The sequence below is a fragment of the Dromaius novaehollandiae genome, chromosome 5 (assembly GCF_036370855.1).
Source record: "Dromaius novaehollandiae isolate bDroNov1 chromosome 5, bDroNov1.hap1, whole genome shotgun sequence".
Lineage (NCBI taxonomy): Eukaryota > Metazoa > Chordata > Aves > Casuariiformes > Dromaiidae > Dromaius > Dromaius novaehollandiae.
The window spans coordinates 29,715,941-29,731,911 of record NC_088102.1 but is presented as its reverse complement, the minus strand read 5'-3'; the positions used below and the strand labels follow the sequence as shown (position 1 = coordinate 29,731,911).

Below are 15,971 nucleotides of genomic sequence, written 5' to 3'. Positions count from 1 at the left end.
GGCATCTATGCTTACAGTACCAAGCATATGCAAAAAAACCTAGTTCAATCACTATATGTATAAACCTTAAAGTTTCATTATACTTACAAAACATGGAAAACCAGAACTAAAAAAAGACCAAGGCTACCTCTATTCATAAGTGTTCTGTGAACAAAAGAAACTAACAAGTTGTTGCGTTACAAAAGGATGTTTCAAGAACATGCTGATTTTCTTCCTGTTTCAGAAAATGTTTTATGAAGTTGTCATAACTTCTGGGCAATCATTTCTCCAATTTTCCTACTGGCTCTGATCATGATGACTAAGATAACCCTGGTTATGTAGCAACTGGATGCTCAAGCCTACATCTTGCATAAGGGACCATTACAGTGAAATCAGAAACATGGGAAAGCAAACAACATTATAAAGGGGAGGGAAGTAGTAATCGTGTCTACATACGCCTCCAGTTCTTGTTTCATCTTGGTGAATTCCTCTTTAGTCATTGATCCTTCCCCTTCTCCAAGTTTCTGCAATTTCTCCCTTGAGGCATCAAAGTCAGGCCTGGGTGGTGCTGGTGGAATCTGGAAATGAATCAAAGGTAGGGGGATGGGGGGCGGGGGTTAAGTTGCTTGCAGCTCTTTAAATACATGGCTCTCCCTTTCCTTGTTTATTAAGGCATTTATGGACACATTCTCTTATGAACAAGTTACACATTCTGCATTACTAAGCCAATTTTGGTTAAGTGTCCTTGGAGATTACTAAAGAATTCAGTAATGGCTTCAGTAGTTCAATTACAACAGAAATCAAACAATATCGAACTTTCCCAATACAGAGAATTAAAACTTCAAACCACAATTTTATAGTTGCTTTAGCTTATTCGGTAAGGATTGTTTCTTGTTTAAAGAAAAAAAGAATTTCTACAATTGTTCTCACATCATCCATTTGTAACTCCCAAAAACATTTAATTGAAAACCATTCTGTATTATTCGCAGACACTAACTCTTTCTTGCAACACTGTTGGCATTAAAGACACATCTGCTGAAATAACAAAGTACACAGCAGATAAGTCTCTAAGTTAGTTAATCTTATAATATAGCATATTAATGTTGAAAGAGGAAACACTATAGTCAAACTAATCCTGGACTACAATGAACAAAGAGACACAAAACAAAGCTAGGCTAAGCTCAAATTTTTAAGTTCACTAGTATTAACCTGTTATATTAATCCTTTACCAAAAACAAGAAAAAAAAATCCAGTCTACTCAGTCAACCATTCAAAACTAATTACTACCATACTGAAAGTCTGTTTTTTCCAAGTAACTCTTCTTGCTAAAAAAGACTAGCTCAAGAACAGCATGACACACCACAGATTACTTTCACCATAATGTACCCATTGGAAATACACATTTATCTATTGAATCAGTAGATCCCCCCACTCAAACACAAACCACACCAAGATAACAAATACTCCAGTTTTTAATTAAAGTATAAACAGCCACATCCAATTTTGACAGGCACTTTCATAAGGTAACTATTTTGGGGACATCCATTCCCTGCATGCCTTAAATAAGCTACAAAGCAAAAGCTGTTGGTATTAAAGTTCTCTGTAGTTCCAGGCGGTATTTGCTGGGGTTTTTTTTTCTCTCCAACTGATTTATGGGAAAACAATTCTGATCTTCATAATGAAAACTGAAAAAGCTTAATTATTACAGAGTTCAGTTACTGCACTCTTCGCCATTCCAGGCAAAACAATGGAAACTTGAAACTAAGTTAAACAGTAGTTCACAAGAACAATAGCACCATGCTATAAAGTTCACCTATCTCCCACATTCTAATGTTGTGGACTAAAACTACACTAGGATACAGATAAAACACTAAACCACTCACTCCTTAGGACTAAAAGGCAAGGAATACGACAACTACAATGACTTTCCTACAAGTTTCCTTCAAACATTAACCTCACATAACTGCAGGAAACAAAGCAGTAAAGCATCAGGTTTGATTAAAGGAGGAATGAACACCTTCCACTCCCACTGTATTTAAAAGCAGCCATAAGTATTTTTGATCCAGTTCAGGGAAAACAGCGTAATCAAAATGGAAGAACTGTCATACTTACAATATAGCCAGCATAGTCCTCATTCTCAACAAAGGAATCATGAAGCCAAATAAACTCTTCATGTTGACGAACAACAGAAAATTCATTCTGTTTGAAATTTGGTAAGGAACTCTGAAGGGAGGAAAGGGGAAGAAATTTGGAAAAAATTCAACATTTTTCACTACTATGTGAAAAAAGCATTAAAGGAACAATAAAAAAAAATCCCTGTAAAAATAACCCAAGCATCTAGATAAGGATTTGAAAAAATGTTTGTACAGTAATAGTTATCCCCATCTTAATAAGTACATCAGTTAATTGGAATGGGATGACCAGAGAGGTTGTGGAGTCTTCACCCTTGGAGATGCTCAAAATCTGACTGGACAACCCCTGAGCAACCTGCTCTAGTTCACTCCGATCTGAGCAGTGGGGCTGGACTAGATGACCTGCAGAGGTCCCATCCAACCTCAACTATTTCGTGAGTGATTCTGCCATCAATAAACCTTTGAATCTAAAAAAAATAAAAGGTACACAACCAGTAATTATTAACAAAACTTGAATATAATTCCATTATGAAATATATTTTTAGAATCTGAAACAACAATGTCTAATGTAATGAAAGCTATACTCAAGAATATTGAAGTATAATAAAGATTATACCTGCAAACAGGCCAGTTACTAAGCATGGGACTAACACGACAACACAACAATCCAGAAAACTGTAAGTCTTTTTTCTAAACTGTTTTGGGGTTGCCTTCCTTTTTTTCTTTTTTAAACTTCTTAAGCAATTTTTTGTGAACTGAATTTTTTCTTGAGCGCTGTAGCTGACACATTCTCTTAAACAAGAAATTATGCTTTTTTTTTTTTTTAATTTCCTTTGGAAGATATTACATTTGTTTCAATAAATAGTTCAAGCAAACTTTCTTTTCTATATAATCATGGAAACTTTCAGTGTACAGACCCAGGCTTTTACCTTTGTATGGACAGTGAATTTCACTTTGTCCCTCTCACTGAGTGCATCTGAAATATCCACTTGCAGAGCAGCATCAGTCTGGAGATCTACATTTATTGCTCTAAGCTAAACAAAGAAAAATCTATTTAGCTTAAATTAAAAAAGAAGAAAGGACAGAAACCTAAAACAAATTTAAAAAAGTCCTCTGAACTTTACAGAGCTAAGTTTCCTTGGAAGTATTTTTCTGAAACAAGATTGCAATCTCTTTAAAAACCAGCATTACAAATGGCACAAATGCAAGGAATATACATATTCTATTTTTCCCCACAAGACATGTAAAAAACAGCTCTAAAGTCTCACAAAATAATGCAAAAGTCGCATCAAAAAGAAAATGGAACAATGATCAAATACAGAAAATTCAGAAGATCTGTGCACTGTAATTAGAAGAGTCAATTTTGGGCAGTAACTGGACCAAATGCTCCATTGGTACTCAGTGAAACTAATATGATTCCCCTTACATTTGCTCTGCTGTTATGCAGCAAATTGCTCTAGAACAATTTCTTCATCTCAGTTAACAAAAACTCAGAACAATTTTTATAAGTACTAAAGCTAATTCTGAAATCTTCTGCAATCACATTGCCAGAAATTATTTCAATTCCATGCTTAAGAGACTTACTTTTTACTGAGACATTCTGTTCTTTGATGTTGTCATTTTTCCAGGAGTATCACATTCTACTGCATAGAAATACTTTGCCGTACAAAGAAAAACACTTCCCCCCCATAAGTTTCTTCTTGATTGCTTTTTCAAGTCTGTGCTCAAGAACAAAAACGCTCAAGTATCAACAACTCACAGAATAAAGGCTACACAGGAGCAGATTTTGAACGGCATGCTGCAACGCACTGAGACTCGGGAAGGACAGCATTAGGAAAGAAGCATCAACTCCCAGATCTTGTTTGCCACTAGTTATCCTAATCCATTGTAGTGGTTGACACTAGCTCCTACTCCTCACTCTTCTCTTCACCCTCAATGCAGAAAACTCTGCTGCTTATATGGCAGCAACCAGACAGATATAGCTTACAATTAGTGTAGTAATGTAAACCAAAATCACTACAGCCTAGCATATTATGCTAAATTAGCAAACTGTAGCAGTTCAACAGCTACCACACATATAGTTAAGCCATGCTTACAAAAGGTGGAAATCACCCCAAGGTAATATATCCCTTATATGCTTCAGGAATCTTCCCCCCTCCCGCCCAGGTTTAGTGGTCATGGCCTCACACAAAGGCAAGATACTGTCACGCACCAATCTACTGCATCTCACTTCACTGAAGAATCTCCCAGCTCCTACTGAGCTTCCAACGTGCTTAGCATCTAATTTAAGAAATAAAAATACAATCTGGCATACCAATGTCTGCCTTATCTCAGCATGTAAGAGTTGTTAATGGTTAGGTTCTTTGGGGTATTGTTTGTTTTTACATTCCCCCAGAATACATTAATAAATACAGTGTAATCTCAGCAAATAATTTTTATTATCCAAATGGCATTTTTGGAGTCTTTCACAGATCATATATGCTTTGTCTTTTTGTTCTTCCCCTCTCCTTTTTTTACAAGTAGCATAACACAGAATTCCAAGATTCAGGATAACATCTGCTCAAGTTTGTCACTAGTGCTTATGCAGTGTCTAGTGCAGCACATCCAGGCCACATGCACTAGTCGCAGCTTCAGAAACAGAATGTCTTTCTGTGCTGAGGAAATTGAAAGCAAACAGGACAACTTCACTCATCACATGTAAGTGTACAGGACTATTTCCTTGACTGTTACAAATTTAACTCAGTTTAATCATATGTTGAATTATGCTATCTAGCTTGACTGCCAACAGGGGACATTTTCATCTGCAATGGTAATGAAGCATCTTGTAAAAGGTGTCAAAGACAATCAGAAAGTTGAAGGACTCCAAATTTATTCGTGTGCCACAATGGTTCATATTGTATTACTGGGAATTACATACACAAACAATATCATCACACCACAAACCTAAGCAATCTCTTCATCGCTACTTCAAAAAAACCTGCTACCAACAGATGGTTTTCTAGTTATCCAGGGAGCAGAAGTAGAAGAAAAAAATTATATATATTAAATTAAATATATAAATTAATAAAAATAAATTATTAAAAATATTTTTAAAATAAATTAATAAAATAAAAATATTAAATTAAATATATAAATTATATGTATATTTTGTGTGTGTGTGTATATATATATATATATATATATATATTTATATTTATATTTATATATATAAAAATATAAAAGAATGCTACAAAACTTTCCAAAGTCTGATTTGCTGATTTGGATAAAAACTGAAATGAAACTATCTATCTTAAATTCTGAAACACTGGAGATGGCATAAAGTCCCTCTGTCTCTTGCCCTCTGTACAAACACATACAACACAGCACAATAATTTTATACTTAGATACATACTCTATACCCTTCCTGGATATCTTGAAAAACAAAAGCTAACTTCTCTTTACTGCTTAACAGTTTCCTATGCTATACCAACAGTCCCTGCTTTATTCAAAAAGTCTAGAAAATATCAGAGGCCAAAAAGAGGGCTAAGTGATGCTAGCATACTAAAAGAAAGAGAATACAATAAAAGTGGAGGGGATTTAGTAACTAAGCTCTTGTTCAAGGACCAAATATACTTCAAATGATATTGGAAGGAAGTTGCCATAGACAAGAGAAACAACCAAACCTTATGTTCCTGTTTCTCAGTAATGTCATCCTTTAACAGTAACTATTATATGCTGACCTCTTTCCAAAAAGTTAAGAGAAAAGGGGCCCTTTATTCATAGGGTTCTTTATAAGCAGATAGAGAAGTACACAGAGCAAGGAAACAAGCAGTATTTTCACAACAAAAGACTACTAAGTGTCACTACAGCATAAAGTTTCTAACAGACCTGTTCTAAGGGATAGGTCGTTTCCCTTAAAAGGGTATACAAGAACATTAGCCAAACGTACATAGGTATAAAATATACAAGACAGTACTAGTAGGGCAATACTATACCTGCTCTTCAAGCACGTATTGTTTATGCAGAGATCACAAAAAAATAGGAACAGAGTTACTCAAAGTGCACTCAACAGTATCTTTCCTAAGTGAGATTTAGAAAAGCAATTCCTGCAAGTTCATTTATGCAGACCATTTATAACAAGTTCCTTCTACAGACCACCCACTGCTACTTCCTCAAAGTTGATTCTCAGTGCTCTATTTTACCACTCATCAGAAAACGCTCCATATGTTATAACACAGTTGTTAGACAATTACTGTTTTATGCGGCCCAACATAATTTCCAGCTTTCTTTTCATCCCATCACCCCAACAAGTTTAAACTCAGTGCAACTGTAGCTCACCAACATGGTTCTGGGAAGTTGAAAGTAGGGCTGGCGTAACAATCTCTGAGTTCTAGACAGGAAAGAACACTTATTTCCAAAACTGGAAGCTCAAATACCCTAATCAGAAGGTGCTACACAGCCTTTCTACAACTAGAGGCTTGACCTACCCAATTTTTTTAATCACAAACAGAGGAAGGTAACAAATCAGAGCCAGGGAAATACTTTAGGAAAAAATGTTTTTTACTGCTGCTACCAAGAAAAAGAGAAGTTATGGTTCTGAAGATTAAAGCAAAGTGAATCCATTTATAAGCAGACATTTATGAACAGGAAGGAGGACTCTTTTCTACTTTAACTCCTCAGTGTTAGATGCTGTGGGGGGGGGGGGGGGGGAGAAAGTGGGACTGCACTTGGCCAACTGAAATGTAAGTTGTCCAACACTACAAACAAGACTGCTGAGAGATTTCTAAAGGGTTTAAAAATACTTTATGATTTCTGACTACCTGTGGTCTTAAAGGGAAAATTAAAAAAAAAGTTTCACACAGGATCAGACTTCCATTCTTATGTTCTACCTACAGCTTCAGATAAAGACAACTGTGCACTTCCAGGTCTGTCCCTAAACACCAGGGACAACACGCATAAAATATGACTCCATTGTTAACAAGTTCCACAGCCCAGGTTCTGAAGATACTCAAAGCACTACAGTTTCCATTTTCCCTCCTTTTTATCCAGTATTCTTACTGCAGCAGTTATATAGTTAGAGGTAAAAGCTCTAGAGTGGGCAGAAGAGACCTAGTATGATACTAGGCATCAAGGACAGTATTCCCTTTTGACTTGATGGTCATAAACTGGAGCATAAAATGCACTGGAATCCTACCAGATTCAGTCAAAATTAATTCTCTTTACTCTTTAAAAATTCCTTGATACTACACTTGAGTATGGCACCCATGACAAAAGCATATACCAATGCAGTGTTATTCAGATTTCGCATTTTTAGCATTCATCAACTTTATTTTGGGTATGATGGATATAGCTACCTTAATAACCTGCAACAGCCAAGTCAATCTAAGCATTCCTTCCCAAAAGCAGCTCTCCTACCTTGCTCTAAGTCATTCTTTCTTGAGATACTGAATGATGGGAATAATCAGTCTGAATGAGTTATACTAGATCAGCTGATTTGTTGCTTAAATGGGACAGGGCAGTTAAAGAAAGACGGATACAGCAGTTACAAAGACAGAATAAATAAAGGCCAGAATCAGCAGGCCAGAGAAAAAGGTTTTCCCAGTAGGAAACATAATCATGGCATCCTGTACCAACAGTAATTCATACAACAACAGAACTTCTTTTCAATAATAAGCTTATTATGCAGTGTGCCTGCAATATAAACCTCCTATTGTCATCTATGGGAAGAACCTCTAGGCTTAAAGAGAGTACACAATGGTACACTATCTTCCCTAGGCCCTAGCTCACAGTCACGGAGGGAAGCTGGTGCTCCCCACAAGGCTGGTCAACCCGGGCAGGAACTCAGCAGCCTGGGGGGGGGGAGGAAGGCGGCGGCGACGTGACAGAGCAAGGGGTGACAGAGATAAGATATCAATTTCCAGCAACGCTCACAGGTCTGCCTCAAGTTACTCTACCAAAAGCATTATCGAGGAACCCTTCCAAAACTTGGCTGACAGAAAAATGAAAAAGTCACAGCAAAACACACATACGCAGAGGCTAAATTCGAAGGCAGGCCGTGCTGCTGCCCCACCAACAATCCCCAGCAGACAGCCCCACTCCCCGACTGCCCGCCGCCCCCAGCACCGAGCCCCAGCAGCCACGCAGGGGCTCGGGCCCCGCAGGGGAGGGCCGCGGCCCTGCCCCTCCGCGGGCGCAGGGTCCTCGCCGCCGCCCCGCGGCACTTACCCCCCGGTCCTCCTCCGAGAGGAAATCTGGGCCGTCGTCCGAGCCTTCCTGCTGGGGGCGACGAGGCGGCAGCGGAGCGGGCCAGGGGGCGCGGGCGGACACGGTGGGGTGGGGGGAGACAGAGCACACAGGTTAGCCGCCCGGCCGCGCACACACACACCACACGCCGGCCCCGGCCCCGGCCCCGGCCCCGGCCGCAGCCGCCCAGGCACCCACCATCATGGCTGCTCGCAGCGCTCGGCGGCCGCCGGCCCTCCCCCGCCCGGCCGCCCGTGCCCAGCGGCGAGGCGGGGCTGCGGCGCGCGGCGGCGGGGCGGCGGCTGAGAGCGCCGCGTCTCGCGAGGGAGCAGGAGAGCGCGGCGCGTGGGCGTGGGCAGCTCGCGCCTAACCGTCGCCCGCCCGGCCGCCCCTCCCCCCGCCGGCGCGCGCCCGCCCGGCCGCCGCTGAGGGCAGGGCGGGGAGAGGCCGCGGGGCCGCGCCGGGCCGGGAGGCCGCGAGGTCGGGGCCTTGGAGGCGGGGTGGTCGCGGCGGAGCCGCTCCCCGGCGCTGGAGGCTGCCGCCGTGCCCAGCCCGCGAAACCCTGGAAGTGCAAATAACAGGCAGGATTGTGTGTGTTTGTGTGTGTGCCGCAGACCTTGACCTTTAGCCGTAAAGAAATCAGCTGCGCTTGAGCTGTTCCTCTCTTTTGCTCATAATTTCAGTGAGAGAGGGGCCTCAGCAGTGTTAGCTGTTTACCACGTGAGGTTTTACAAGTGTATATGTAAAACTGACTGCAATTACACTGTGCTAGAAATTAAGTGCTTCATAATATGCCTTGATTTATGGGCAGTTGCATGACTGAAATTGATGGCTGCCTTTCATCCAGACTCGGCAATGGAGCAGCTGAATGCCCCTTTGTTTAATGACAACTGGAACAGTGGAAAACGTCAGCATTCGGAGACCAGACTGGCTATAAATGTAGAGGGTAGAGACTCGGTGCCTGAGATTTTTATGGGTTTACCTCCATGCCTTAGCATCCTCTTCTGTTCATCGTCTGTGCTCAGCACTGTATTACCACTCTACCTAACGAAAGAGCTATTCTTCAGGAAAAAACAAAGATCGGTGACAAGCTGATCTTGCTTTTTGTTGCTATTATATTTCTGTAGGACCAAAGAACCCTAGTCAAAGAGTTGTTGTGCAAAGGCTTTACAAATAATAAAAAAGACAGTTCCCTGTTCCAGAGGCCTGAGGAGTCCAGCTGACTGGCATGGCTGTGGCTCAAAGATCAGCTGGACTCCTCAGGCCTTTGGAACAGGTGCATATACAAAAATATGGTTATATGGCTTTCCAGTTTGGCTCTGGAAGCAGTTTAGTCATTTTGGTGATGGCATAGAGGCTAATGAGGAATATATCCAAGTACAGCAGTAGTACTTTGGCTCTATGGGTATTCTGAACCAAATGTAACCAAAATTGCTAAGCAGCAGTATCTGTGATACTAATCTTTTGTCCTGCCCTGATCAACCTTTCCCAGCTCTGTGTCCTACTTTTGTCCCCACGCTCCTCCCCACTGTTTGAGCAATACTTGCCACTCGCTGTTTCTGCTGCAGCAGTGGAGAGTGAAGTTGAGAGAGAGCATATTCTTCTTGTCGTCTGCCCAGTTTGTGGCATCCCCACAGAGCGCAAAAGTAGAATTGCTATGTCTATAGAGGTCTCTGGCTCTCAGGGCAGAGGCGAGTCCAGATCTCGAAAGGCCAGCATTAATCTGTTAAAATGAGGACAAGCAAAGTCGGATCCTTTACCAGAACTGGAATGGGGAGTTGAAGGCACATTTCCATCTGCCACAAGGATGTCCTCGTTACTGGGCTAGTAGGTTAAAGAAGAGCACCACCTCTTCCAGTGGTATTTTGTCAAGACCCAATTTAATAAGCCTGCTCTGAGGTTGCAGTGTCACATCATGTTTCCTTAGACAGCAAAGCTTACCCCACTTAAGGAGTTCCCATCTTAGCTGTTTGCACACTCTCCTCCATGTCTACATAACAATAATAAACCAGGTTAATGAACTAAATATAACCCAGCTGTTAAACACCCTAGCAGTGGGATTTCAATGGAAACGTGTATACAGCAAGCCTGTATATGCCCCAGTGATGAAAATGAACACTGTGGGTGACCCTGGTACTGAGGTTTTCTCTAGGGAGGGAAAGGAAAAGAGTAGTATAACTGAGTGGCAGTAAGTCTCCTCTCAGGTGTTTTGGAGCTGTACATGTTTGGCAAAAGTATCTGTTTGATAAAGGAAGTCTATGCGTTCTCAAATTACATCTTGAGGATTTATTCCCCTTACCAGCAACACCTCGCTCTTGCTCCAGGCCATGCACCAACTCATTCAGCCACTCATAATTATTGTGTTTATCACATTTTTCCTAATTTTTTATCTACATTTTTTCCACCCTGTTACCCTCTTTTATTTTGTCTCGATTTTAGCAGCCAGACTTTTGAGGACAAAGATGATGGTTATTCTGAGTTTACAGAGCTGTAAGTAGAATGAGGAGCTGATCCCGTGCAGATTAGGAAACTGCTGCATTATTGTAACACATAGCTCTTCTGAGAGCGGACTGTTTAAAAATATTCACCTGCAAAGATTTCTAGTGTCAGTAGATGGTGCTATATACATATTTTTAGGAACACTTTTTGGCCGAGAATGAGCCACTTACCCAGCCAATAACGTGTTTCATTTGTATTTGAGAGAGACAGGCATTAAATGAACATTGCATCTTTGGAAACCTAGAAGCCACACAATTTAAGAAATGTTTGGCTTTTATTGGGAATCACTGCAAAGATCTACAGACTTGCCACTCCTTGGCATCATGCCGTATAGTACTACTTGTGTGATTCAGTGAATGCAAGGGTTTGATGTATGCAAGTGCTGTAGTTCTGTTATTTTCTTTAGCTGACATATTAAAAAAAAAGTGAGAAACTATTCTTACTGCACTTACCTCCCTTGACTTCTCTCAGTAAACTTAATTGCTATCAGTTTCCTTCAAACAACTTCATATATTGTTCATGTGGAGCTCAAATACATCTTGCAAAGAAACCATGGGCATCTGGACCAGCTTCCTTGTATCTCAAAGCCAGACTTACGCCTCTTTCATTTCATCTTTCGGATGAAAACATCCCTTTACTCCTTTACATACTTCATTTAGATTTTCCCTACTGCTGCTAACTGAAACTGTATTTAGGTACCATATCATTAAAGCTATATTGCAAGGCTCTTTTGTGGCAGAGTGGAAAATTACATTTAAAAAAGATGACTCAATAATATTTACCTTTTATTTCCATGAAAAGCTAGAGCTTTTAAGTGTTATGTTTTATTGAAGGTGAAGGAGGCAAAAGGCTTCAAAATTTTACTATAAAGCTGGTCTCAAAAGCTCCATTTTCAGTGGAGGCTTTTTACTCGGTATGGAGATACTTCACAGCAAAAAATAACCTCAAACTGATGGTGTTCCTTTAGGGACACAAAGAGGATGTGACCTGTAGGATTAAAGGAATAGAGAGAAAAAATTACATATAATATTCAAGAGAAGAAAGGGAAATACAGCTTAGTACAGGAAGTGCCTAGTAACTTCTAGTTGCTCTGAAGAACAATAATTTCCATCAGAAAAAGATCTGCTTCTTGGTGTGCAATAGACTTCAGTGCATTCCAAAGCATAATGGGGCCATATGCAAATAATAAGGATGTGTGGGTTTCTCTTCAGGCTGCAGGAATCCTGAAAAGGCTCACTGTGTAGTTTTAAACATCCTGGCCTCTTTACGCCAGATGCTGCATATGTGTATGCATACACATAGCAGTGCAATTCAGTACCCTTTTCTCCTGGAAAGAATCTGACTTTTTCTTTTAAAAATTCATTTACATGCGCACTATAAAAATCTTCTCTCTTTGTACTTGTCTGCCATGAATGACTTAATGCCTGCACACACCTGCATTGATGCAGCAAGTTGCACTGTCAAAAGGCTCATTTTCCGCAAGTGCCATGAACTGGTATTAAGAAGCTGTATAGGGAAGAATATATTATCCAGTAAACAGAGGTAAAATCACTTATCCTCAACCCTGAACTCCTCTGAAGGCCTTTTTCTTCTTTGGATTGCATGCCATTACTAACCTAATCATCACTTTCTCATAACAGATTGTGGCCAATTACTGCTGTATGCAGACACATTATTGCAAATGGGTGCACAGCAAGTCTCTCTCTCCTGTAGGAGATGCAGGAGTCTGTATCTCATATAGGACTGTCTAGGACTCATCATAAAGAGGCTCTTTCCTTCTCTGGTGCACAGGGATGTGCAGAAATGTTTACAAATAAAATCACGGAATGAACAGTATTTCAGCTGCCTAACCTGAATTTAAAGCGTTTGAACTCAGCTCTTTTCCTAAACTCCAGACACTTTTCCTTTTCAAAAAACAGCTAAAACATGGAGCACTTCAAAGAATATTCTGAGGGAATTATTTCAGCTCGTTCTTCCCAAATCTTGCTATGTCTTTAAGAGAAAGCCAGAATTTCTGACCCCTGCTTTGAGGTAGACTAAGGGATTTACTTGCTCCTAGTACTGGCACCAAAAATCTAAATTCTTTAGGACAGTCACTGTTCTACTTAAGTTTAAGCAAACATTCGGTAACGGAAACAGAAAAAGGTTTTTGTTAACATCACGGCTGAAATGAGAAAGATTTTATTCCCATGTCGCATGTCAGGTTTTTAATTTCAGAGCTGCTTGTTTTAATCCCTAGGGTGTGGAGAGCAATGTGACTGCTTTGGGATATCAGCCTCACAGTAAAGAGTCTTAACTCTATCAGTCAATAACTGCAATGATAGCAGCATTATGAGAGACTTCTCCTAGGTGTTTTTATCACTCTTTTCACATCCAATAAGTTTGAGGTAAAAATGCCAGAAGCCCATTTATAGTAGTGCTTTCATCAGGGCTAGCACTCATGATATTTCTCAGAGCTAGGGAATAGTAAGAGTTTCAGAAAAAACTGTATAAATAAGGCCTTGTTGAAGAAAGTATGACCAAGAAGGATAAAAAGCAGTTTTGCTAAAACTGACCTTGTACACGTCATTCCTCAAAGGCCAACTCTGCCTCAGCAGAGCAGCACCAGGCTGGCTAGACAAAGTAGCACTTGTAATGTCTTGTCATTGGCACAATAATAGATATCAGGAAGGACTTCACAATGCAGCTTATTTTACCAGAATAGATTGAATGACTCTTTCTGCCTAATTCAGTATATACCTATTATTGTTGAAAAATCATCCTTATTCTTTGGCTTTTTCTCCCTGTTTTATTATTTCCTTTTCTCCTAATATTTTTGTTTGCTTTTCAGTAAGTTTTTCCTCTTTTTTTTAATATTTAGTATTTTTGCTTCCTAATCTCTTTCTCTTTTCAGCCAGTCTCTTTCTTTCACTTTGTTAGGCCCTCTCTTCCCATTCCCCATCTTTTTTCCAGTCTTGCCTGATAGCAATTGTCTCTTCTCTCTGACTCATCACAAAATACCATGTTGCGCCTCACTCCCAAGCCTTCAAGTCTTTCCTGTAATCAGTCCCAACTCATTCCATTTTTGTCTCTCTTCATACCCTCAGTCTTACATTCAGTCTTCTGTTCTCCCTGTTGGTTTCTTGCTCGCTTTTATCTCATTTGAAGTCTGGCAGGTAACCAGACTCTTCTGAGTTCTCCCCTGAAAACCTGGGATATCTCCTAGCATGTCCTATGGATACCAGTAGTGTTACAGCATCACTTGCAACATGAGGGAGTATTATGATCACTAACCTGTTCTGCTCAAGGCAACATTCACAAGCTCACCAAACAATAGTCAGTGTCCTTTCTCTTCCTAGACACATCAGGTGAGCCTGACCTGCTTAGCGTCAAAAGACCCTCTAACCAAAGAGGTCTCATTCAAAAGGATCAAAGACGAGCCAAAAAAAACCCCAGCCCAAACCATTATCTGTGATCTATGTTTTAGCAGAAAGACTGCTGAGTTTGACAGATGCCATCAACCAGCATTAAAATAACAATCAACTGAGACATTATTTAAAGGCCAGGGGTGGCTCTTCAAACGTTATAATGTGTGGCTCAAAAGCAGAGCTGCTTCCATCACCAGGTGAATCTGTTGTGACATTCATAATACAGCAGCAGCAGCCTTGAGATGCATCCCATGTTTCACTCACAGTCTCAAATGCCTGTTTGCCCAGTGGTCCAAATAAAAAAAATCCATACCACATCCAAATGTATTCCTTTCCGTATGTTATCTTCACAGGCAGGGGCCTTAGGACTGACATGAGGATTAGTCAGAAGAAAAATGTCAGCCTAACATGTCTAATACAATCCAGCCATATAGACATTGACTGGCTAAGCATATCATCCTCTGGGTTCCCTTTTCCTGACTTAACAGCGATGCAGATGCTTGTTATTTTTTAACAGTGTTGAGTTAGCCAGTTGCAATAAAAGACATGGGTAAAGATGCAGCCATGCAGAGCATTCAGTGTTAGACTTCACTGCAGCTTTATGTCCAGCTGTCTGCTTTTGAGTTTACATCTCCTGGGACAGCCTGACTTGACTGATGATGCTCACTCTGCAAAACAGCCAAGCTGTAGTGGGTGACTATAATAGCTGCACTGAATAACTCATTCCCACAGTGCGACCAGCAGCCCTTGAGCTCCAGCCCATGCTTCCAGACAGGCCAGCTCTGTCTGATTTGTCACACCGTCTCTGTATCTGGGGCCTGTGAATGTGAACCAGCTGTGGAGCGGAGTTTGGATTAAGCCAGTCAAAGGGTATGGTAGTGCTGGGGGGAGTCCTGCCTTCTCCCTGCCACAGCGCTCTCTTGTCACAGCACTGCCAAGGTGCAGCCACATGGGCAGACAGATCAGGCAGCTGATCCAGCTTACCTGCTTTTTGGAGGGATCAGTTTTCAGATGGATCACTTGTGCCAACACAATAGGAACATAGGGAGATTATGAAGGATAGGACCACATTTTTCAGCAGCAGGACAGTTTTTAATCGGCTTAAACCAATCAGGAGACCTCTTGGGGCATTACTAATGGATTATTTCAACCTGCACTTTAGCAAAGATGAACCCACAGGTGCGTTGCAATCGAGCACCCTGCTGTGTAAACCCCACAGGCGTCCTGGCTCCTTGGGCGCTGCTGGGGAACCACACTGCACTGCTCCACTAGCGGACACACAGCACGTGCTGGCAGAGGGGGCTTCTGAGGCTCCCTGAGGCACTGGCAGGTGTCGGTACCTTTTGGCACGGTGCTTAAACTGATCTGACACTGGGTGCTCTAACTCACTGACAAAAAGGATGACCCTGCTCCCTCTCCCACCAAAAAATGGTTAGTTTTCCTTTGGCTCTGTGATTCATTCGAACCCCTGGCAGCCTTGCGGTCACTGCCGCCTGCACAAGGGAGGGTGGGGAATGCATATGTGGGTGAAAGCAGAGGGCTGCTCCACTACTGTTCTCCATGACAACCTGGGGTTAGAACAGACTGAACCTACTGTTAAGCAGCACCAGGAAGATTGTGACAAGCATGTTCTTGTGGGCCTGGCTGTGGTGGATTAGAGAGTGACTGTTCCCTCACTGTTCTTTCTGTGCCAGCAAAATACATTATATCTCCAACACTTTACCCTTCCCTC

The 15,971-nt window shown here is 41.3% G+C and overlaps 1 protein-coding gene across 2 annotated transcripts in view; it reads right to left on the bottom strand.

Moving 5' to 3' along the window:
* Positions 1 to 8,688, bottom strand: part of SNX6 (sorting nexin 6) — a 29,571-nt gene extending 20,883 nt beyond the window's left edge. The window contains exons 1-5 of one of the 2 annotated variants that reach the window (XM_064512366.1): positions 8,532 to 8,688; positions 8,316 to 8,366; positions 3,041 to 3,145; positions 2,092 to 2,202; positions 436 to 557 (exon numbers count right to left, since the gene is read on the bottom strand). In XM_064512366.1, coding sequence (XP_064368436.1) covers positions 436 to 557; positions 2,092 to 2,202; positions 3,041 to 3,145; positions 8,316 to 8,366; positions 8,532 to 8,537 — 395 coding nt within the window. In that variant the 5' untranslated portion in view covers positions 8,538 to 8,688. The remainder of the gene's footprint in view (positions 1 to 435; positions 558 to 2,091; positions 2,203 to 3,040; positions 3,146 to 8,315; positions 8,367 to 8,531) is intronic. The other variant, XM_064512367.1, reaches the window with a different exon arrangement.
* Between the last annotated feature and the right edge of the window lie 7,283 nt (positions 8,689 to 15,971).